Here is a 26,220-nt window from a genome sequence, read left to right as displayed (position 1 = left end):
ACTTATATGGGATACCTAGAATAGACAAATTCATAGAGACAGAAAGTAGAATAGTGGTTACCAGGGGATGGGAAGAGTAGGGAATGGGGAGGTTTTTTTTTTTTTTAACATATTCATTGGAGTACAATTGCTTTACAATGTTGTGTTAGTTCCTGCTGTAAAACAAAGTGAATCAGCTATATGTATACATATATCCCCATATCCCCTCCCTTTTGCGTCTCCCTATCCCACCCTCCCTATCCCACCCCTCTAGGTGGTCACAAAGCACCGAGCTGATCTCCCTGTGCTATGCAGCTGCTTCCCACTAGCTATCTATTTTACATTTGGTAGTGTATATATGTCAATGCTACTCTCTTACTTCGTCCCAGCTTACCCTTCCCCCTCCCCGCGTCCTCAAGTCCATTCTCTAGTCTGCATCTTTATTCCTGTCCTGCCCCTAAGTTCATCAGAACCTTTTTTTTTTTAGATTCCATATTTATGTGTTAGTAAGTTTCTGTCTTACTTCAGTCTGTATGACAGACTAGGTCCATCCACCTCACTAGAAATAACTCAATTTTGTTTCTTTTTATGGCTGAGTAATATTCCACTGTATATATGTGCCACATCTTTATCCATTCATCTGTCGATGGACACCTGAGTTATTGTTTAATGGGTACAGAGTTTCAGTTTGGGATGATGAAAAAGTTCTGGAAATGGGTGGTAGTGAAGGTGAACGTACTTAATGCCACTGAATTGTACACTTAAAATGGTTAAAATGGTAAATTTTATGTTATGTACATTTTGTCACAATAAAAATTTATTTTAAAAAAGAGTTAAGGAACTTATAGTATTTGTCTTTCTCTGACATCTCACTGAGAGCAATGCATTAAAGGTCTTTCTATGTTGTCACAAATGGCAGGATTTCCTTCTTTCTCATGGCTGAATAATATTCCATTGTATACGTATACACATCACATCTACTTTACCCATTCTTCTGTTGACAGACACTTAGGTTGTTGTCATATCTTGGCTACTGTGAATGCTGCAATGTTCATTACATGGGTATGTAATGTTCATTACATGGGTATGCAGATATCCCTTCAAATTACAAATATCATACATTTATATGGGAGTCTAAAAATCTGAACTTGTAAAATCAGAGTAGAATAGTGGTTACCAGGGGCTGAGGGGTAGGGGAATGTTATTTCAGGGTACAAACTTACAACTAGTAGAGAAATAAGTTCTAGAGATCTAATATACAGCATAGTAATTATAGTCAACAATACTGTATGGTAAACTTCAAAGTTCCTAACAGACTAAATCTTGGCTGTTCTCAACACAAAAATGAAATGATAAATATGTGACATGCATGATAAAGGTGTTAACTAATGTTACTATAGTGATCATATTGCAATATATAAATGTATCAAACCAACAGTTGTACACCTTAAACTTACACAGTGTATCTCAATATTTTTTAAAGCCTGAAAAAAAAAGAGTTAAGGCACTCAAAGAACAAAAGCAAGGAACAACAAACTTAGAAGAGAGCTGGAAACAAGTAAAGTGTTTATGCTTTTCTAGCTAACCTAAAATGACTAATAAATCCTAAATGTCCCTGTAATTAGCTAGGAGTCATCCTCTCATGATAGATCAGCAGATCTACTCTGAAGAATAATGAATAAATTTTGATGCCTTCTGATTAAATTAGCAGAGCACAAGTCTTTTATGTACCAAACTAAATTACTCCACTTTATCCTTTGATCCTATGGATCAAAAGTAGTCAGCATTAAGAGTAAACAGCTTTACAAAATTACAACTGCTGTCCCAGACATAATGCTGGAGGTAAAGTCCACTAAAAAGGTATGGCCAAGATCTTCAAAGGTCCACTTCTAATTCAGTGAGAGGAAAGTAAACCTGTCAAACTAGCACCAAAATCAAAGGAAAGTTTTCAGCTACTATAGTAATCCTCCTTTAAACACAGACAGATTGACACACAGACACACACACACACTCTATTGTATTAAGGATAACCACTTTGATAAGGTAATTTTCACACGTCGCCAATGAGTAGAGTTCGTACTCAAGAAAGGAGTGATGAACCACAAAAGGCAAACTAGAGAGCAGTGACAGTTAATGGAGCTGACAGAGTCGGAAAATTATAGTCTACAAAAATGATCCCTAAATCTACTGTCTCCAGTAGTAAGGTCACCAAAAAATAGCATCAAATATCAATTTTTCAGTGTTACAAATATTAATTTATATGGCTGATAAATATAATAGAGGTCAAATACAAATTTACCAAACAGATTTTAACTACTCCACACTTCTTTAAAAAGAAATATTGTCCTCATGTTAACTAAACACTTAATCTATTATAATATACGGAATGCTAAAAATGTATGCAAAACCTTTCCTGAGACAAGGCACAATACCAACATGACTAACCTGCATATGTATTTATACAAGATAAGAAGCATTTAGTTTCCAAAAGGTAAACTATGGCGTTATCAGCTATGTCTCTTAATGCAAACACCAACAATGAACTACAGAACCAAGTCAGAGGCTATGTGGATCTGTTTCTGCAAACGTGAAAAAAGGAAGAAATCATCAACATTGTTATAAAAGCTGTATTATAAAATAACTTGTTCAAGTAAAGATGAATGCTATGAAGGCTTCAAAATGGTTCTTAAATATCAATGAATATTCTGGATAAATATGAGGTTATTATTCTTTTTTTGGATATCAGTAATATTTATTATATTTTTCTTTTTTAAAAAAGTGAAAAAGTAAAGCTCCAAAATGCTAAACTGCTTAGCTTGCCCAAGGTACCTAACTGGCACAGGCAAACGAACTTAGGTCTGCTGTGTTATGAATCCCAAGTACTTCCTAGTTCAAAGCTCTGCCTCTCAGAAACAATATTCACAGTAATGACCTCAGATACGTCATTCACAAAACACTTTCCATGGAGAGATATGTGTAAAACTAAATGAAATAAACACACACTAGGGTAATTATAATTTGTAAATGGTAACATCAAAGTATTAATCAAGAAATCAGCATATAATAATCACAGTTTGGCCATACGAGCATGTTAAAGCTTTTAGACAGCAATGGTATGTATTAATACCTAAAGAAAAGTGCTCATCGATGGTAATAAAGATAACATATGGAAAGGGGGATGAACCACAGACATAACCAGGTTCACTTGTCTTCCAGTACTGTTGAACAAAGAGGATGTCCTCATCCAGTTAGGACCTGAGCATCCAGTTCATTCGGTCAGTATACTGCTTTAGCAGGACACACAGGAACATTTAGTACCTTTGTTCTGACTCTGTACTTACTAAGCCAGCTTCTGATTATAATTTAGCTTCCCATGTATCTAACCTACAGACCAGTTAGACCATATGACCTAACAACTATATCAGATAAAATTAATTCATTAATTCATTCTAAATTAATAAATTTCTGTCCTAAACCTAGGCATTTGAGTTAGCACAAGTCAGTCTCCCCAACGTGTCCAACCACCTCTAGACACTGACAAAAGGTGAAGGCCAGACACTGAACCATGGCAACCCAACCATGAAACTGTTCCTCAGAGCCCCCAAGCCAGAGAGTGTCCTTAAATGACACCATTAACTAGTACCCTTTGAGCTTCAGCAGTTAGTTTAATGTTAAGAACCTTATTTTACAGGAATGATGATTTCTCAGACTAGAGTCTCTGACGCTGGTCCTGAAGCCCAAAATTAAGTTCTAACTCATTTGGGGGGGAAAAAAAGAATCTTATTTTAAACAGTGTCCATTTAAGAAATCATTTGTTGTAAAATGGTTAAAAACATGAAAGAGTGATCTGCTCAAATAAGTAATGAGGAGGAAATTCTTAAATCATCTATGTAAGTGTTTTATATATACAATTGATGGACTATAAATCCTTACTCTACCCCTTTGGGAAAGTTACTTAATGTATCTAAACCTCACTTCTACCACCTGAAAACTAATCATCCCTACCTCATATAACTATTGCAAGATTAAATAAAATATTCAAATTAAGTACCTGCATAAGTACTCAATTAATACTAATTTTGATAAATGCAAAAGTGTATGACACCATTATTTATAACTTAAGATATACTAAAGTTCCTCAATGACAAATTTCCCCAATTGTTGGGTTTTCAGAAACTTAACAGTCATACTTAAGAAGAGACCACACAAAACTAAGAGGTAATTCCAATGAATAAATGTTATGGTATTCTTGCCAAAATTCATAGCCTAAATCTAATCATGTGAAAACATAAGACAAACCCAAATTAAGGAACACTCTACAAACTAACTGAGCAGTACTCATTAAAAGTTCAAGATCATGAAAAACAAAGATTGAAGAACTGTCACAGATTGGAAGAGACTAAAGGGACATAACTACATGCAATGTGGGATCCTGAACTGGATCATACCATTGAAAAAAGAACACCAGTAGGAAAACTGGTGAAATCCAAACAAGTTCGGTACTTTAGTTAATAGTACTGTAGTAATACTAATTTCTTAAGTTTTGATAAATGTTCTCTGATTAAAATATTAGCATAAGGGAAAACTGAGTGAAGGACATACAGGAACTTCTATACTATCTTTGCAACTATTCTGTTAGTAGCAAATTATCTCAAAATAAAAAAGAAAACTAAGTAGTAAAGGAGTAGTATCCATGTCGCTTGCTCTTCCCAACCCTACCATTTCTTTCAAACAAATCTATATTTAACAGCCCTTTCATCTTTTCACTAATTCCAATCTCCAAGCCTTCTTCTTACTGACTATAAACTACCTCTACTGTAAGCTTTATGAAAATGGTGCCTGTGTCTGCTTTTTATCCCCATTACATCCCTAGCACTTAGCACAGTTCTGGTACACTGTAGGTACTGAATATTTATTTGTTGAATGAATGAACAAATGAATAAATCATAGCTATGTGTACTGTATTCATTTCCTATTGCCGCTATAACAAATTACCACAAATTTAGTGGCTTAAAACAACACAAATTTATTATCTTCCAATTGTAGAGATCAAAACTCCAAATGAGGGCTTCCCTGGTGGCGCAGTGGTTGACAGTCCGCCTGCCGATGCAGGGGACACGGGTTCGTGCCCCGGTCCAGGAAGATCCCACATGCCGCGGAGCGGCTGGGCCTGTGAGCCATGGCCGCTGAGCCTGCGCGTCTGGAGCCTGTGCTCCGCAACGGGAGACGCCACAACAGTGAGAGGCCCGCGTACCGCAAAAAAAAAAAAAAAAAAAAAAAAAAAAAAAAAATCCAAATGAGTCTCAACTAAAATCAAGGTGTTGGCAAGGCTGTGTTCCTTCTGTATGCTCTAGGGAAGAATCTGTTTCCTTGTCTTTCCCAGCTTTTAGAGGTTGCCCATATTCCTATCACTCCAACCTCAGCTTCCATTATCAGATCTCCTTCTGACTAATGGCCATCCTTCCTCTCAAAAGGACCCTTGTGGGATTTCCCTGGTGGTCCAGTGGTAAAGAATCCACCTTCCAATGCAAGGGACGTGGGTTCAATCCCTGGTCGGGGAACTAAGATGATCCCACACGCTGCAGGACAACTAAGCCTGTGCAGCACAACTACTGAGCTCGCACACGTCAACGAGAGAGCCCGCGTGCCACAAACTACAGAGCCCACACACCCTGGAGCCCATGCGCCACAACTAGAGAGAAAAACCCACACATCACAACTAGAGAGAAGCCTGCGTGGCACAACGAAAGATCCCGCGTGCCGCAACTAAGACCCAACGCAGCCAAATAAATAAATAAATACTTTTTTTAAAAAAGGATCCTTGTGATTACACTGGGCCCACCCAGATAATCCAGGATAATCTACCTATCACAAGATCTTTAGTTTAATCGTAGCTGCAAAATCCATTTTGCAATGTTACGTAACATAGGTTCCAGGGATTAGGACATGAACATCTTCGGGGTGCAATTATTCATTCAGCCAACTAGATGTATCAATTTGTTATCTATCAAGCAGATAGTTAGCTCAAAACTAACTCATTGAACTAACTGGGGAAATTAATGGTATTTCCCAGACCAAGTCTGTCTCCTGCCACTCTCACCCTTTGTCATTTTATGAAAACATCTGTCTTTGGTTTATACTTAATAAAGTTATGTGACTAGCTTTTAAACAAAGAAACTAGAACATATATAGTTAAGCAAGTTTTATCCCTCCTCCCTTCGATGTAATCATTCTTTGCCTATGAGAGTATTGCACTTTGAGGGCTGGGTCTGATGAAGACAGTGGGAAATTAAAACTGAATAACACTATTTAGGGTGTGCTTATATGTAATGAAGCATTTTCTTGTGTAGCTCTAACAGAATCTGGAATCACTTCCAAGAGGGTCATAACAAAAATATTTTAAGAGCAAAAATATCCCAGAGTGAATACTTTAGACAACAATATTTATTCAGAAACAGAAATTCTAGCATATATTTTAATTACTTTTTCCTTTATTGGAAATTCAGCTATTTTCACATTATTATCTAATTCTAATTTCACAATTAAATGTACGTCTGCCTAAAAATATACTTCTCCCCAAAGTGTTTTTATTTGATAAATGAAAATAAAACAGAAACAAGTTCCTCCACAATTTTGATAAGATACTTTAGGCATGAAAGTACAGATCTTTAAACTGTTACTTCTACTGCATTGCTTGAAATATCTTCATTACTATAATCAAAGTGTATTAGAATGCTCACTCAACACATCAACTTGCTACAGTCAACTATGTCTTTTTTTAAATCTTTCTTTTCAGTGCCATTTTTGGTTCAGTTCAGAGACTACAGCTGACTTGTTAGAGGTCTAGTTGTTAGATGTTACTTAAAGAAGGCCTGTTTAATTACCTTGAAAAACACACAATCACAGAATTGACCCCACAGTGAAGCTTATTACAAGCACACTCAAATACATTTTAGAAAGAGTCAAATAACAAAAAATTTTACATATCTATGATGTTCCTTCAATTGGAAAATAGCGTTATATGAAAACTCAGTTCCATCAAGAAAACAAATGACAAGCATGCTAGCGGAAGTAAAGCAAAAACTGGTTGTGTTTCCATATGTAAAAGCAAGGTGTTGTTGATTTTCATGTTGTTAGTGTAGGAGAAAACTATTACAAACTCTTGTGACTGACTCGTTCTAAAAGTTACTAAACAGGTCTTTTAGTGACATGTGACCAGGTCTTTCAACATCATGAACTAAAAGTCTTCTAAATAAAACGTATGACTGACAGCCCTCACTCACAATAAATTACCAATTTACCAAGTAATTTACAATTCTTTACAAAGAACAACAGGTTCTTCCCAATAATGCATTAAAAATCAAATTATAGAAACCATAAAATATGACAAACTGTTGAAATGCAAATGTTTATGGCCAAATCCTAAATCTGACCCACATCTTCAAAGGATTTGTTTGTTTTCAACATCCTCAAAGTCAAATATCAGCAGTAAAATCTGTCTCTCCTTGTTCTTTGCACTGCCCTAAAGTCCATGTATTCTAAATAAATGGATATGAGGCTTTTAAGAATTGTTACACAAGGCTCAAGTATCTACAATAGGCGGAAATGCCATCAAGAGAAAAAGGTATAAAAACCTTTTTTTGAGCTGTGAATTTCAAATCAAACATGCAAAAATAAAATTTTAAGAAAGAAAAGAACTGCCAAATTTCAGGGGAGAAGATTAAGAGGTGGTGTGTATGCAATAAAATATAGTTTACATATTTTAATGATGTTAATAAATAGAAAATATATGTCAAATTGATAACAAAAGTATAGACACACCAATTTTATATATTATACACACACATATATATATATATAAACAAAGGTTGGGAAAGAATCAAGAATAATTCAAACATTTAAACTGCTCACTGGGATGTTTTTCAACAAAATTATTTAATTATATAATAAAGAGTAAGACTTTACAGAAAAAATATGAGAAATTGTACATTACAAACTGCATACTACTCACAGGAAAGTAATTAAAAGATGATGCCCTTATCCTTCTGGGATTCTAAATAAGTTAGTTTTTCCTAATTCCAAATATGCAGAAAGTGACATGAGATCCAAAAATTGTATCAACTAAGTCCACTAATTCTGACATTCCTTTCAGAATAGAAGACTGCAATTGTTGTTCTTTGTATAAATTAAAATGTACTTTATTTTTGTAAATTAAAATTTACAACATTTGCTCCACATGAAAGATCCCCAAATCTGGCTATATATCCAATTACCTGGAGAACTTTTAAAAGTAAGTTCCTGTGGGGAATTCTCTGGCGGTCCAGTGGTTAGGACTCTGAGCTTCCACTGCAGGGGCCACAGGTTCGATCCCTGGTTGGGGAACTAAGATCCCTCAAGCTGCACAGTGTGACCAAAAAATAATAATAATAAAATAAAACTTCATAAAAAATATAAATAAATAAATAATAAAAGTAAGTTCCTGGTGGAACTTGTGGCACAGTGGTGCCACAGTGGCACAATGGTTAAGAATCCACTTGCCAATGCAGGGGACACGGGTTTAAGCCCTGGTCCGGGAAGACCCCACATGCCACGGAGCAACTAAGCCCGTGTGCCACAACTACTGAGCCTGCACTCTAGAGTCCGCGAGCCACAACTCCTGAAGCCCACACACCTAGAGCCCATGCTCTGCAACAAGAGAAGCCACTGCAATGAGAAGCCCGCACACCACAAGGAAGAGTAGCCCCCCTGCTCACCGCAACTAGAGCCCACACGCAGCAACGAAGACCCAGCACAGCCAAAATTAATTAATTAATTTCTTAAAAAAAGTAAGTTCCTGGGCCTCACCTCCTGAAGATTCTAATTTAGAAAGTCTGGAGTGGATGCCAGGAATCAGTATAAATGATATAATATAAAGCTCATGTTGGTGTATTAAGGGAATTCCTCCTCTGATTCAGCTAGCTCTTGGAATTAGTCCCTTATTTCAGTGCTTTTCAAGCTCTACTGTGCATACAAATCACCTGCAGATGTTACTAAGAGGTAGACTCTGATTCAATAGTCTGGGATGAGGCCTAGGAACCTGCGGCTCCAAGTTCCCAGGTGATGTCCATGCTGCTGGTCCAGAGACTACACTTGGAGTAGTAAGACTTTATGGGATCTTTCAACCTTTCCACAGGTGAATAATAGAAGGTATTCCCCTAGGCAGTTCCTACCACTAAAATATTTTCAAGTTTTACCTAAACATTCTTTAGCACAGCTAGAGTACACAATTTGCAAAATATATGACATATCTTCACTATGTGTCCTACTACCAAGTGAATGGAAATTATCTCCCCCATTTACAAACAGAGTATCATTAAAAGATGAGTGTTACTGCAGTCAAAAGATTTATAAGATAAATAAGTACTAGAGATGTAATGTACAACATGCTAAAGATAACACCACTACTGTATGTTATCTATGAAAATTGTTAAGGGAGTAAATCCTAAGGGTTGTCAGCACAAGGAAAAAATATTTTTTCTATTTAATTTTGTATCTATTTGAGACGATGTTCACTAAACTTACTGTGATAATCATTTCATGATGTATTTAAGTCAAATCATTATGCTGTACACCTTAAACTTACACAGTGTTGTATGTCAATTATATCTCAATAAAACTGGAAGAAAAAAAGCAAATGACAATAACAACAACAAAGGACCAGATAGTAAATATTTTACATTTTGTGGCCCCCACTCCAGAAAAAGATGAGTGTTACTGAAATCACAATGCAGAGATTAAATTAAAATTTACATAATTTTCAATATATATATATATATGCAAGGATACTGATCACAACCATGGTTATAACAGTGAAATATCGGAGAAAAATGTAGAAGTCCAACAATAGATTGAATAACTTATAAGGGCATCTATTAAAAATAATGATGTAAATGTACAATTACCAGTAATGAAAAGATGTTCATGATAAGTTAAAAAAAGGTTTTGTTCAAACCTAACAGTACAATTCCATGGGGTGGCATACAGTCATATATACATTTATGCAAAAGAAAGAGTCCATAAAGATATATACTGAAATGTTTAAAGCATCCTCAAAGTAGTATAATTTCAGGCGATCTTAATGTTTGTTTACTCGCAGTATCTAATATTCCTACTGTGACACAGACCTTAAAATAAAATTCTTAAAGGGTAAAAAGGGGGTAAGAAGAAAACCAAGCAAACCCCACACAGCACATGCACACATCTTTTAAGAACTACTAGAATGGCTCGACTGCTAGGTAACTTGCATTCCAAAGAGTCGTCAAGGGACCTCCTATACTGGAAGCACTTTGAAAGCTTGTTAAAATTGCAGTCTTGGCCTTCCCTTCCCTGGTTGAGAGTCCGCCTGCCGATGCAGGGGACACGGGTTCGTGCCCCAGTCCGGGAAGATCCCACATGCCGCAGAGCGGCTGGGCCTGTGAGCCATGGCCGCTGAGCCTGCGCGTCCGGAGCCTGTGCTCCGCAACGGGAGAGGCCACAACAGTAAGAGGCCCGAGTACTGAAAAAAAAAAAAAAAAATTGCAGTCTTGCATCCCACCCCAGACTTACAGAATCTCAGTCTCTGACAGTAGTCTCCTGAATCTGCATACAAAGCAAACACTGACAGAGTAAGTGTTTTGAAACAAAAGGAGAGTAAAGTTTTTTAAAAAACAGAAAAAAACAGAGTAAAGTTTTGAAACAAAAGGCTTCCTAGAAATGCAGGGACCAAGACTAAATTTCAACCTATCTAAATGGCAATCTATAGTAAATTAAGAAGGTGTGAAATCATGGTACATACATACACACCCACACACAGAGACCACTGGAATTTGAACAACAAAAAAACCTGTACTTAGTGATTGGCTTTATTTAATCTTAATTTTAAGCACCTATTGTGAACACTGACCACTTCCCATGAGCTGGCTGAGGTCACAAAGCTTTTCCTTAGGTTTAACCTACATCTGTCTGAAACTATTCCTATTATAATCCTTTCTGTGATGTTCTGTCTCCATTTAGTCCTTCATTAGTTACAAGTACCACATAAACATTTATTATGGAAACAAATATCTAGGTAATTCAACTAGTCTTCTGATGCTTCCACTTCTCCTTCCTAAACAACATTCCAGTTGACTAAGCTCAGTAGATTCTGGTGATTATTTCTTCCAGAGATCCTCTCTGAGGTAAACTCAAAGGCATGGAGAGGAGTTTATATTACTAGAAGCCCTCAAAGAAACAAGAAAACCATTTCCTGTTCTGAAAAACAACACATGAACCCCCAAAAGTTTGTTGAAAGAAAAAGAGAGATGGGAAATATCATACTGCATATATCCCTAACATATCACACTCTCAAATATTTAGTATAACAATCAACTCATAAGGCATACATTTACTAAAAGTTTTCAAAATGAGACATTAAGAGTTTTGGGAATTTCCTAAGGGTAATGAATTAGGGGCATTTCCCCAAAGAAAGGCAGAATAGACTTTTTCCCTTTAAAACAGAGGGGAAAACAACAGGAAAAACAAAAGTTTGGCGTGAGCTCCTAAGAGGATCTAAGAAAGGAGCATAATTTCAGGGATGTGGGGACAAGTCCTTCGTTTTATTTTAATCCATGATACATTTTAATACTGGATCACTCAGAAGCCCAGGCCAGCTAAAACTGGAGTGCATTAAAACCAAGAAGATTGTATACACACCTGCAGCTCACACCAAGCAACTTCAACCCATGTTTCAGTGTCCAGTCCTTTATATACTGTTTTAAATGCTCCTCTTCCCAGCTCTATGTCAAATTTCAGGAACCTGCCACTAGGAGAAGTAGCTACAGCCTTCATTTCTGCTTCTTCTTCCATTTCCTTTTCATTTTTCTCCTTGAAACAATCTTTTGAGGATTCTGACATTCCCTTTGAACACTGCTCATATTTAACTTCTTGTCTGCCTCTTAGCACATTTGTAGGAAGCTTTTCTACTCTTGGAATATTTGTTGCAGTCTTTATTCTCTCATCTTTGGAGGAAGATTCAGCAACTTTGCCATCTTCTGTCATCTCAACACTCTTTCGAAAGAATCTTTTCCTTTCTATAGTTTCTCCAGAAGCACAGAAGGTACTGTTTTTCTCCTTTAGTCTAGCTTCCACGGTCAAAGTTGCTGCAACCTGACGAACTCTGTTTTCCAATGAAACTCCATCAGGTTTCTCAGAATCTTCTGTGCTAGCTGGCCCTCCTGAATCAGTATCCATTGTAATTAAGGTTGGCACTAAAATTTTTCCTGTTCCACTCTTCAGTCCAGTTGCATCTCAGGTAACAGAATTATCAGAATAGACTTCCTTTTATGTGGTCATATGTTTCCATAGCAACCTGAAGGGGGAAAAAGGATATATTAAAATCACCCCACAAAGGAAATCATTAAGGAGAAAAGTCACCTGACTGTTTAATCCCTTTTTTCTTAATAAGAAGTTTGTTCTTTTTTCTGTCCAATCTTAGCAACCAGCAGACTCCAGGGACTGTGTCTTATCTTGTTTACCACTGTAGTCCTCAGTGCTTAGCAGACTACTTGGCATATAGCTCAATAAGTCTTCATATTGCATGAACATTGGTTAGCAATCTAGTTCTCATACCCTTCTATCAATCCATCATATTTTTTCCCCAAGGGGCTTAAAATTCTTTTAATCAACTTTCTCAGGTATAATTGTCATACAGTAAATTACATGTGTTTAAAATGTACAATTTGATAAATTTTGACACAGATGTACACCTCTGAAACCATCTCCAAAATCAAGACAATGAACATACGCTTCTCCACCAAGAGCTCTTACTCCTGTCCCTTTGTAATTCCTCTAAGTAGTCCATTATCTGGATATATCATAATTTGTTTATTTATTCACCTCTTGATGACATTTGGGTTGAATTTCACTTATGGACTATTATGAATAAGGTTGCTATGAAGATCTGTGTACAAATCTTTACATGGACATATACTCTCATTTACCTTGAGAAAGTACCTAAGAGTGGAATGGCTGTATCAGAAAATGTATGCTTAACCTTTAAAGAAACTGCCATCTGTTTTTCAAGGTGGTTGTATCATTTTGCATTCCCAGGAGCAGTACATTAGAATTCCAGTTCCTCCATATCTTCATCAATACTCTACACTGCCAAATCAATATACTTTGAAAGTCAATAAGACTAGTATTACCTGCAAGTGGGAAAAGGTAATTAACAATGCCTCACTTAGGTAGAGAATTTTTTCTTTAACTTATTTTGACATAATTTTGGACTTGGAAAAAGACCTGCAAGAATATACAAAGAATTTAGTATACCCTTCACTCACATCCCCAAATGTTAACATTTTAGATTGGACATTTTTAAGTAAGGATAACTCTACTCCAAAAAAAAAGAATAACTCTATTCACTTAACTAAAGGTAACTTATCCAGAAACCTCAAAAGCAAAGATCCATAAGTAAGACAAAAGGATTGCTAAGCAGACAAAAATAGGTAAAAATCAGAGAATTTAAGTAGGAAAAAGACTTCAGAATTTTTTAACTGCAGAACCTCTTTTATAAAATGAAATCTTACTCAGAATCCTAATATAAAAATAGAGGGGAAAGTAGTGTTGCTTTGGTATAATAATTTTAATTATAATGTCTGGTCACCTGGTTTCCCAAACTGTAGAATAAGAAGCAGCAAAGTAGAGAAATGGGGAAATGAGTGTTCCTTTAGCCTTTAAAAAACCAACCCTAAGACAAAAAATATTACTAGAGACAAAGAAGGACATTTTATAAGCATGGAGAGATTAATTCACCAGGACAATATAACAATTATAAACATATACACATCTAACAACAGAGCCCCAAATACATTAAATAAAAACTGACAAAACTGAAGAGAGAAATAAACAATTCAGTAATAACAGTAGAAGATGTTAATACCCCATTCTCAATAATGGGGAGAAAAATGAGACAGAAAACGAGCAAGAATCTGGAAAACCTGACCAATACTATCAATCAACTTGACCTAACTGCCATCTACAGAACACTCCACTCAGCAAGAACAAAATATACATTCTTTTCAAGCACACATGGAAAAATCTCGAGAACAGATTATGTACTATGCAATAAAATAAATCTCAATAAATTTAAAAGGATTGAAACCAAAGTATGCTCTCCTACCACAAAAGAATTAAATTAGAAATGAACAGAACAAGGTAAGGGTATATAGATCAATGAAACAGAATTGAGAGTCTAGAAGTAAACCTTAACATTTATGGTCAAATGATTTTCAACAGAGAGGCCAAGACAATTCAATGGGAAAAAAACAGTCTTTCAACAAAAGGTACTGGGACAACTGGATATCCACATACAAAAGAATGAAGTTGGACTCCTACCTCACACCACACAAGAAATGAACTCAAAGTGGAACATGGACTAAAACTATAAAACTCTTAGAAGAAAACATTAAAGTAAATTCTAGTGCCTCTGGGTTATGCAATGGTTTCCTAAGTACAATAGCAAAGGTACAAGTGATAAAAGAGAAATTGAGAAGCTGACCTCAAAAAATTTAAAACTTTTGTATTTCAAAGGATGCCATCAAGGAAGTGAAAAGTGAAAAGGCTGGGGGAAAATATGTGCAAATCATATACCTGATAAGGGACTGGTATTCAGAATATATAAAGGATTCCAACAATTCAATAGTGAAAAGATAAATAATCCAATGCGCTAAAGATCTAAATAGCCATTTCTCTAAAGAAGATATACAAGTGGCCAATAAACACATGAAAAGACGTTCCACATTGTTACTCATTAGAGAAATACAAATCATAATCACAAATACTACTCCATACCCATGAGGATGGTTACAATAAAAAAGACAAGACAGTAACAAGTGATGGTGAGGATATGGAGAAAATAGACCCCTAATACATTGCTGGTGGGAATGTACAATAGAACACAGTCTGGCAGTTCCTCAACAAGTTAAACATAGAGTTACTATATGAATACCATCTACCCAAGAGAAATGAAAACTTATGTCCACACAAAAACTTATACACAAGTGTTCATAGCAGCACTAGTCACAATAGCCAAAAGGTGGAAACAATCCAAATGTCTAACAACAGTTGGATAAACAAAATGTGTTATATCCATGCAATACAATATTATTCAGCAATAAAAAGAAATGAGGTATTGATACATGCTACAATAAGGATGAACCTTGATAACATTATGCTATGTGAAAGAAGCCAAAGGAAAGACCACATACTGTATGGTTACATTTATATGAAATGTCTAGAATATGCAAATCTATAGAGATAGAAAATAGATTATTTGTTGCCTTGGGCTGGGGTACAGGAATAGGACTGACTTCAAACTGGCACAAGAAATATTTTGGGGGTGATGAAAATGTTCTAAAATCAGATTGTAATCAAGGTTATAGAACTCTATAAATTTGCTAAAAATCACTGACATTTATATTGGTGAATTTTATGATATATAAATTATATCTCAATAAAATATGATGTCCTTAAGAATCTTAAAATATTGTGACTAAAATCAAAGCCATTGTAATATCAAATATGCCTTTTTAAAACTATACTCGCTACCTCCCTCACCACCACCACCACCCCATTCGGTCCACTCTCCTTATCTTCTGCCTGGATTCCTGGGTTGAGAATCATTGGTCTGAAGAGAAAAGACCTGACAACAATAAAATGTAATAGCTGGTGGCCTAAGGGTAAACAATGAATAAGAAAAACAAATTTTAACAAAACAGGCAAAGACTTTCCGGGAAGATGGCGGAAGAGTAAGACGCGGAGATCACCCTCCTCCCCACAGATACACCAGAAATACATCTACACGTGGAACAACTCCTACAGAGCACCTACTGAACGCTGGCAGAAGGCCTCAGACCTCCCAAAAGGCAAGAAACCCCCCACGTACCTGGTTAGGGCAAAAGAAAAACATAAACAGAGACAAAAGGATAGGGACGGGTCCTGCACCAGCGGAAGGGAGCTGTGAAGGAGGAAATGTGTCCACACACTAGGAAGCCCCTTCGCGGGCGGAGACTGCGGGTGGCGGAGTGGGGGAGCTTCGAAGCCACGGAGGAGAGCACAGCAACAGGGGTGCAGAGGGCAAAGCGGAGAGATTCCAGCGCAGAGGATCAGGGCCGACCGGCACTCACCAGCCTGAGAGGCTTCTCTGCTCACCCGCCGGGGCGGGCGGGGCTGGGAGCTGAGGCTCGGGCTTAGGTCTGAGCGCCAGGAGAGGACTGGGGTTGGCGGCGTGAACACATTCTGCAGGGCGTTAGTGCACCTCGGCTAGCCGGGAGGGAGTCCGGGGGAAAGTCTGGACCTGCCGAAGAGGCAAGAGACTTTTTCTTCCCTCTTTATTTCCTGGTGCACGAGGAGAGGGGATTAAGAACGCTGCTTAAAGGAGCTCCAGAGACGGGCACGAGCCGCGGCTAAAAGTGCGGACCCCAGAGACAGACATGAGACGCTAAGACTGCTGCTGCCGCCACCAAGAAGCCTGTGTGCGAACACAGGTCACTATCCACACCCCCCTTCCGGGGAGCCTGTGCAGCCCGCCACTGCCAGGGTCCCGGGATCCAGGGACAACTCCCCCGGGAGAACGCACGGCGCGCCTCAGGCTGGCAACGTCACGCTGGCCTCTGCCGCCGCAGGCCCGCCCCGCACTCCGTGGCCCTCCCTACCCCCCCCACTCGCCGGCCTGAGTGAGCCAGAGCCTCCGAATCAGCGGCTCCTTTAACCCCGTCCTATCTGAGCAAAGAACAGACGCCCTCCAGCGACATACACGCACAGGCGGGGCCAAATCCAAAATTGAGCCCCTGGGTGCTGTGAGAACAAAGAAGAGGAAGGGAAATCTCTCCCAGCAGCCTCAGAAGCAGCAGATTAAAGCTCCACAATCAACTTGATGTACGCTACATCTGTGGAATACATGAATAGAAAACGAATCATCCCAAATTAAGGAGCCCTGTGGATGAAAGGCTCTTGGTGCTGCAGCCAGGAGTTAGTGCTGTGCCTCTGAGGTGGGAGAGCCAACTTCAGGACACTGGTCCACAAGAGGCCTCCCAGCTGCACATCATATCAAACGGCGAAAATCTCCCAGAGATCTCCATCTCAACGCCAGCACCCAGCTTCACTCAACGACCAGCAAGCTACAGTGCTGGACATCCTATGCCAAACAACTAGCAAGACAGGAACAGAACCCCACCCATTAGCAGAGAGGCTGCCCCAAATCATAATAACTCTACAGACACCCCAAAACACACCACCAGACGTGGACCTGCCCACCAGAAAGACAAGATCCAGCCTCATCCACCAAAACACAGGCATTAGTACCCTCCACCAGGAAGCCTACACAACCCACTGAACCAACCTTAGCCACTGGGGACAGACACTAAAAACAACAGGAAATACGAACCTTCAGCCTGCAAAAAGGAGACCCCAAACACAGTAAGATAAGCAAAATGAAAAGACAGAAAAACACACAGCAGATAAAGGAGCAAGATAAAAACCCACCAGACCTAACAAATGAAGAGGAAATAGGCAGTCTACCTGAAAAAGAATTCAGAGTAATGATAGTAAAGACGATCCAAAATCTTGGAAATAGAATAGACAAAATGCAAGAAACAGTTAACAAGGACCTAGAAGAACTAAAGATGACACAAACAATGATGAACAACACAATAAATGAAATGAAAAATACTCTAGATGGGATCAATAGCAGAATAACTGAGGCAGAAGAACGGATAAGTGACCTGGAAGATAAAATAGTGGATATAACTAATGCAGAGCAGAATAAAGAAAAAAGAATGAAAAGAATTGAGGACAGTCTCAGAGACCTCTGGGACAACATTAAACGCACCAACATTCGAATTATAGGGGTCCCAGAGAAGAAGAGAAAAAGAAAGGGACTGAGAAAATATTTCAAGACATTATAGTTGAAAACTTCCCTAATATGGGAAAGGAAATAGTTAATCAAGTCCAGGAAGCACAGAGAGTCCCATACAGGATAAATACAAGGAGAAATACGCCAAGACACATATTAATCAAATTGTCAAAAATTAAATACAAAGAAAACATATTAAAAGCAGCAAGGGAAAAACAACTAGTAACACAAAAGGGAATCCCCATAAGGTTAACAGCTGATCTCTCAGCAGAAACTCTGCAAGCCAGAAGGGAGTGGCAGAACATATTGAAAGTGTTGAAGGAGAAAAACCTGCAACCAAGATTACTGTACCCAGCAAGGATCTCATTCAGATTTGATGGAGAAATTAAAACCTTTACAAACAAGCAAAAGCTGAGAGAGTTCAGCACCACCAAACCAGCTCTACAACAACTGCTAAAGGAACTTCTCTAGGCAAGAAACAAAAAAGAAGGAAAAGACCTAGAATAACGAACCCAAAACAATTAAGAAAATGGGAATGGGAACATACATATCGATAATTACCTTAAATGTAAATGGATTAAATGCTCCCACCAAAAGACACAGATTGGCTGAATGGATACAAAAAAAAGATGCATATATTTGCTGTCTACAAGAGACCCACTTCAGACCTAGAGACACATAGAGACTGAAAGTAAGGGGATGGAAAAAGGTATTTCATGCAAATGGAAACCAAAAGAAAGCTGGAGTAGCAATTCTCATATCAGACAAAATAGACTTTAAAATAAAGACTATTAGAAGAGACAAAGAAGGACACTACATAATGATCAAGGGATCGATCCAAGAAGAAGATATAACAATTGTAGATATTTAGGCACCCAACATAGGAGCACCTCAATACATAAGGCAAATACTAACAGCCATAAAAGGGGAAATCGACAGTAACACATTCATAGTAGGGGACTTTAACACCCCACTTTCACCAATGGACAGATCTTCCAAAATGAAAATAAATAAGGTAACACAAGCTTTAAATGATACATTAAACAAGATGGACTTAATTGATATTTATAGGACATTCCATCTAAAAACAACAGAATACACATTTTTCTCAAGTGCTTATGGAACATTCTCCAGGATAGATCATATCTTGGGTCACAAATCAAGCCTTGGTAAATTTAAGAAAACTGGAATTGTATCAAGTAGCTTTTCCGACCACAACGCTATGAGACTACATATCAATTACAGGAAAAGATCTGTAAAAAATACAAACACATGGAGGCTAAACAATACACTACTTAATAACGAAGTGATCACTGAAGAAATCAAAGAGGAAATCAAAAAATACCTAGAAACAAATGACAATGGAGACACGACGACTCAAAATCTATGGAATGCAGCAAAAGCAGTTCTAAGAGGGAAGTTTATAGCAATACAATCCAACCTTAAGAAACAGGAAACATCTCGAATAAACAACCTAACCTTGCACCTCAAGCAATTAGAGAAAGAAGAACAAAAAAACCCCAAAGTTAGCAGAAGGAAAGAAATCATAAAGATCAGATCAGAAATAAATGAAAAGAAATGAAGGAAACAATAGCAAAGATCAATAAAACTAAAAGCTGGTTCTTTGAAAGGATAAACAAAATTGATAAACCATTAGCCAGACTCATCAAGAAAAAAAGGGAGAAGACTCAAATCAATAGAATTAGAAATGAAAAAGGAGAAGTAACAACTGACACTGCAGAAATACAAAAATCATGAGAGATTACTACAAGCAACTCTATGCCAATAAAATGGACAACCTGGAAGAAATGGACAAATTCTTAGAAAGGCACAACCTGCCAAGACTGAATCAGGAAGAAATAGAAAATATGAACAGACCAATCACAAGCACTGAAATTGAAACTGTGATTAAAAATCTTCCAAGAAGCAAAAGCCCAGGACCAGATGGCTTCACAGGCGAATTCTACCAAACATTTAGAGAAGAGCTATCACCTATCCTTCTCAAACTCTTCCAAAATATAGCAGAGGGAGGAACACTCCCCAACTCATTCTATGAGGCCACCATCACCCTGATACCAAAACCAGACAAGGATATCACAAAGAAAGAAAACTACAGGCCAATATCACTGATGAACATAGATGCAAAAATCCTCAACAAAATACTAGCAAACAGAATCCTACAGCACATTAAAAGGATCATACACCATGATCAAGTGGGGTTTATTCAAGGAATGCAAGGATTCTTCAATATACGCAAATCTATCAATGTGATAAACCATATTAACAAATTGAAGGAGAAAAACCATATGATCATCTCAATAGATGCAGAGAAAGCTTTCGACAAAATTCAACACCCATTTATGATAAAAACCCTGCAGAAAGTAGGCATAGAGGGAACTTTCCTCAACATAATAAAGGCCATATATGACAAACCCACAGCCAACATCGTCCTCAATGGTGAAAAACTGAAAGCATTTCCACTAAGATCAGGAACAAGACAAGGTTGCCCACTCTCACCACTCTTATTCAACATAGTTTTGGAAGTTTTGGCCGCAGCATTCAGAGAAGAAAAGGAAATAAAAGCAATCCAAATCGGAAAAGAAGAAGTAAAGCTGTCACTCTTTGCAGATGACATGATACTCTACATAGAGAATCCTAAAGATGCTACCAGAAAACTACTAGAGCTAGTCAAAGAATTTGGTAAAGTAGCAGGATACAAAATTAATGCACAGAAATCTCTGGCATTCCTATACACTAAGGATGAAAAATCTGAAAGTGAAATCAAGAAAACACTCCCATTTACCATTGCAACAAAAAGAATAAAATATCTAGGAATAAACCTACCTAAGGAGACAAAAGACCTGTATGCAGAAAATTATAAGACACTGATGAAAGAAATTAAAGATGATACAAATAGATGGAGAGATATACCATGTTCTTGGATTGGAAGAATCAACATTGTGAAAATGAATATACTACCCAAAGCAATCTACAGATTCAATGCAATCCCTATCAAACTACCACTGGCATTTTTCACAGAACTAGAACAAAAAATTTTGCAATTTGTATGGAAACACAAAAGACCCCGAATAGCCAAAGGAATCTTGAGAACGAAAAAAGGAACTGGAGGAATCAGGCTTCCTGACTTCAAACTATACTACAAAGCTACATTAATCAAGACAGTATGGTACTGGCACAAAAACAGAAATATAGATCAATGCAACAGGATAGAAAGCACAGAGATAAACCCACGCACATACGGTCACCTTATCTTTGATAAAGGAGGCAGGAATGTACAGTGGAGAAAGGACAGCCTCTTCAATAAGTGGTGCTGGGAAAACTGGACAGCTACATGTAAAAGGAGATTAGATCACTCCCTAACACCATACACAAAAATAAGCTCAAAATGGATTAAAGACCTAAATGTAAGGCCAGAAACTATCAAACTCTTAGAGGAAAACATAGGCAGGACACTCTATGACATAAATCACAGCAAGGTCCTTTTTGACCCACCTCCTAGAGAAATGGAAACAAAAATAAACAAATGGGACCTAATGAAACTTAAAAGCTTTTGCCCGGGGGGGGGGGGACCTTGAAGATGGCAGAAGAGTAAGACGCAGAGATCACCTTCCTCCCCACAGATACACCAGAAATACATCTACACGTGGAACAACTCCTACAGAACACCTACTGAAGGCTGGCAGAAGACCTCAGACCTCCCAAAAGGCAAGAAACTCCCCACGTACCTGGGTAGGGCAAAAGAAAAAGAAAAAACAGAGACAAAAGAATAGGGACGGCACCTGCACCAGTGGGAGGGAGCTGTGAAGGAGGAAAAGTTTCCACACACTAGGAAGCTCCTTCGCGGGAGGAGACTGCGGGAGGCGGAGGGGGGAGCTTCGGAGCTGTGGAGGAGAGCACAGCAACAGGGGTGAGGAGGGCAAAGTGGGGAGATTCCCGCACAGAGGATCGGTGCCGACCGGCACTCACCAGCCCGAGAGGCTTGTCTGCTCACCCGCCGGGGCGGGCGGGGCTGCAAGCTGAGGCTCTGAGGCTCGGATTTCGGTTTCGGACGGAGCACAGGGAGAGGACTGGGGTTGGCGGCTTGAACATAGCCTGAAGGGGCTAGCCGGGAGGGAGTCCGGGGAAAAGTCTGCACCTAACGAAGAGGCAAGAGACTTTTTCTTCCTTCTTTGTTTCCTGGTGCATGAGGAGAGGGGTTTAAGAACGCTGATTAAAGGAACTCCAGAGACGGGCGAGAGCCGCGGCTAAAAGCCTGAATCCCAGAGACGGGCGCGAGCTGCGGCTAAAAGCGCGGACCCCAGAGACGGGCGCGAGCCGCAGCTAAAAGCGCGGACGCCAGAGACGGTCGGGAGATGCTAAGGCTGCTGGTGCAGCCACCAAGGGGCCTGTGTGCGAGCACAGGTCACTATCCACACCCCTCTTCCGAGGAGCCTGTGCAGCCCGCCACTGCCAGGTTCCCGGGATCCAGGGACAACTTCCCCGGGAGAACGCACGGCGGGCCTCAAGCTGGTGCAAAGTCACGCCGGCCTTGGCCGCCGCAGGCCCGCCCCGCACTCCGTGCAGCTCCCTCCCCGCCGGCCTGAGTGCGCCAGAGCCCCCGAATCAGCGGCTCCTTTAACCCCGTCCTGTCTGAGCAAAAAACAGACGCCCTCCAGCGACCTACACGCAGAGGCGGGGCCAAATCCAAAGCTGAGCCCCTGGGAGCTGTGAGAACAAAGAAGAGAAAGGGAAATCTCTCCCAGCAGCCTCAGAAGCAGCGGATTAAAGCTCCACAATCAACTTGATATACCCTGCATCTGTGGAATACCTGAATAGACAACCAATCATCCCAAATTAAGGAAGTGGACTTTAGGAGCAAGATCTATGATTTTTTTCCCTTTTCCTCTTTTTGTGAATGTGTATGTGTATGCTTCTGTGTGAGATCTTGTCTGTATAGCTTTGCTTCCACCATTTGTCCTAGGGTTCTATCTGTCCATGGTTTTAAAAATTTTTTTAATAATTAATTTTAATTTTAATAACGTTATTATACTTTACCTTCGTTCTTTCTTTCTTTCTTTCCTTCCTTCCCTCCCTCCTTTAGACAACGAATCATCCCAAATTGAGGAGGTGGTCTCTGACAGCAAGATTTATGATTTTCCCCCTTTACCTCTTTTAGTGAGGGTGTATGTGTATGCTTCTGTGTAAGATTTTGTCTGTATAGCTTTGCTTCCAACATTTGTCCTAAGGTTCCTATTTTTTTTTCTAAATAAGAATTTTTTAATTCAATAACTTTATTATACTTTATTTTATTTTTACTGTATCTTCTTTCTTTCTTTTTTCCTTCTTTCCCTCCTTCCTTCCTTCCTGCCTCCCTCCCTCCTTTCTTTCCTTCTTGCCTTCTTTCCTTCTTTGCTTCTTTCTTTCTTCCTTCCTTCCTTCCTTCCTTCCTTTCCTTCTTTCTTTCCCCATACTTCTACTAATTCCCTCTACTTTTTCTCCCTTTTATTCTGAGCCGTGTGGATGAAAGGCTCTTGGTGCTGCAGCCAGGAGTCAGGGCTCTGCCTCTGAGGTAGGAGAGCCAACTTCAGGACACTGGTCAACAAGAGACCTCCCAGCTCCACACAATATCAAACGGCGAAAATCTCCCAGAGACCTCCATCTTAACACCAGCACCCAGCTTCACTCAACGAACAGCAAGCCACAGTGCTGGACAAGCTATGCCAAACAACTAGCAAAACAGGAACACAACCCCACTCATTAGCAGAGAGGCTGCCTAAAATCATAATAAGGCCACAGACACCCCAAAACACACCACTAGACGTAAACCTGCCCACTAGAGAGACAAGATCCAGCCTCATCCACCACAACACAGGCACTAGTCCCCTCCACCAGGAAGCCTACACAACCCACTGAACCAACCTTAGCCACTGGAGACACACATCAAAAACAGCAGGAACTACAAACCTGCAGTCTGCAAAAAGGAGACCCCAAACACAGTAAGATAAGCAAAATGAGAAGATAGAAAAACACACAGCAGATAAAGAAGCAAGATAAAAATGCACCAGACCTAACAAATGAAGAGGAAATAGGCAGTCTACCTGAAAAAGAATTCAGAATAATGATAGTAAGGATGATCCGAAATCTTGGAAATAGAATGGACAAAATGCAAGAAATAGTTAACAAGGACCTAGAAGAAATAAAGATGAAACAAGCAACGATGAACAACACAATAAATGAAATTAAAAGTACTCTAGATGGGATCAATAGCAGAATAACTGAGGCAGAAGAACGGATAAGTGACCTGGAAGATAAAATAGTGGAAATAACTACTGCAGAGCAGAATAAAGAAAAAAGAATGAAAAGAACTGAGGACAGTCTCAGAGACCTCTGGGACAACATTAAACGCACCAACATTCGAATTATAGGGGTTCCAGAAAAAGAGGAGAAAAAGAAAGGGACTGAGAAAATATTTGAAGAGATTATAGTTGAAAACTTCCCTAATATGGGAAAGGAAATAGTTAATCAAGTCCAGGAAGCACAGAGAGTCCCATACAGGATAAATCCAAGGAGAAATACGCCAAGACACATATTAATCAAACTGTCAAAAATTAAATACAAAGAAAGCATATTAAAAGCAGCAAGGGGGCTTCCCTGGTGGCGCAGTGGTTGAGAGTCCGCCTGCCGATGCAGGGGAAGCGGGTTCATGCCCCGGCCAGGGAGGATCCCACATGCCGCGGAGCGGCTGGGCCCATGAGCCATGGCCGCTGAGCCTGCGCGTCCGGAGCCTGTGCTCCGCAATGGGAGAGGCCACAACAGTGAGAGGCCCGCGTAATGCAAAAAAAAAAAAAAAAAGCAGCAATGGAAAAACAACAAATAACACATAAGGGAATCCCCATAAGGTTAACAGCTGATCTTTCAGCAGAAACCCTACAAGCCAGAAGGGAGTGGCAGGACATACTGAAAGTGATGAAGGAGAAAAACCTGCAGCCAAGACTACTCTACCCAGCAAGGATCTCATTCAGATTTGATGGAGAAATTAAAACCTTTACAGAAAAGCAAAAGCTGAGAGAGTTCAGCACCACCAAACCAGCTCTACAACAACTGCTAAAGGAACTTCTCTAGGCAAGAAACAAAAAAGAAGGAAAAAACCTATAATAACGAACCCAAAACAATTTAGAAAATGGGAATGGGAACATACATATCGATAATTACCTTAAATGTAAATGGATTAAATGCTCCCACCAAAAGACACAGATTAGCTGAATGGATACAAAAACAAGACCCTTATACATGCTGCCTACAAGAGACCCACTTCAGACCTAGAGACACATAGAGACTGAAAGTAAGGGGATGGAAAAAGATATTCCATGCAAATGGAAACCAAACGAAAGCTGGAGTAGCAATTCTCATATCAGACAAAATAGACTTTAAAATAAGGACTATTAAAAGAGACAAAGAAGGACACTACAAAATGATCAAGGGATCGATCCAAGAAGAAGATATAACAATGGTAAATATTTATGCACCCAACATAGGAGCACCTCAATACATAAGGCAAATACTACAGCCATAAAACGGGAAATCGACAGTAACACATTCATAGTAGGGGACTTAAACACCCCACTTTCACCCATGGACAGATCATCCAAAATGAAAATAAATAAGGTAACACAAGCTTTAAATGATACATTAAACAAGATGGACTTAATTGATGTTTATAGGACACTCCATCTAAAAACAACAGAATACACATTTTTCTCAAGTGCTCATGGAATATTCTCCAGGATAGATCATATCTTGGGTCACAAATCAAGCCTTGGCAAATTTAAGAAAATTGAAATTGTATCAAGTATCTTTTCTGACCACAACGCCATGAGACTAGATATCAATTACAGGAAAAGATCTGTAAAAAATACAAACACATGGAGGCTAAACAATACACTACTTAATAATGAAGTGATCACTGAAGAAATCAAAGAGGAAATAAAAAAATACCTAGAAACAAATGACAATGGAGACAAAACGACCCAAAACCTATGGGATGCAGCAAAAGCAGTTCTAAGGGGGAAGTTTATAGCAATACAAGCCCACCTTAAGAAGCAGGAAACATCTCGAATAAACAACCTAACCTTGCACCTCAAGCAATTAGAGAAAGAACAAAAAAACCCCAAAGCTAGCAGAAGGAAAGAAATCATAAAAATCAGATCAGAAATAAATGAAAAAGAAATGAAGGAAACAATAGCAAAAATCAATAAAACTAAAAGCTGGTTCTTTGAGAAGATAAACAAAATAGATAAACCACTAGCCAGACTCATCAAGAAAAAAAGGGAGAAGAC

At 38.9% G+C, this 26,220-nt stretch overlaps 1 protein-coding gene and 1 non-coding gene across 2 annotated transcripts in view; one reads left to right on the top strand and one right to left on the bottom strand.

The window, feature by feature from the left end:
* The window catches only part of WNK3 (WNK lysine deficient protein kinase 3), a 185,234-nt gene that overhangs the window by 140,262 nt on the left and 18,752 nt on the right, over positions 1-26,220 (bottom strand). The window contains exon 2 of the mRNA XM_067722538.1: positions 11,689-12,343. Coding sequence (XP_067578639.1) covers positions 11,689-12,225 — 537 coding nt within the window. The 5' untranslated portion in view covers positions 12,226-12,343. The remainder of the gene's footprint in view (positions 1-11,688; positions 12,344-26,220) is intronic.
* Positions 3,669-3,736, top strand: LOC137217680 (small nucleolar RNA SNORD52). The gene has a single exon (XR_010940183.1). It is a non-coding gene; the product is annotated as a small nucleolar RNA SNORD52 (small nucleolar RNA).

Source organism: Pseudorca crassidens, chromosome X (genome assembly GCF_039906515.1).
Source record: "Pseudorca crassidens isolate mPseCra1 chromosome X, mPseCra1.hap1, whole genome shotgun sequence".
NCBI classification, from domain to species: Eukaryota; Metazoa; Chordata; class Mammalia; order Artiodactyla; family Delphinidae; genus Pseudorca; species Pseudorca crassidens.
This window is presented reverse-complemented; position numbering and strand designations above follow the sequence as displayed.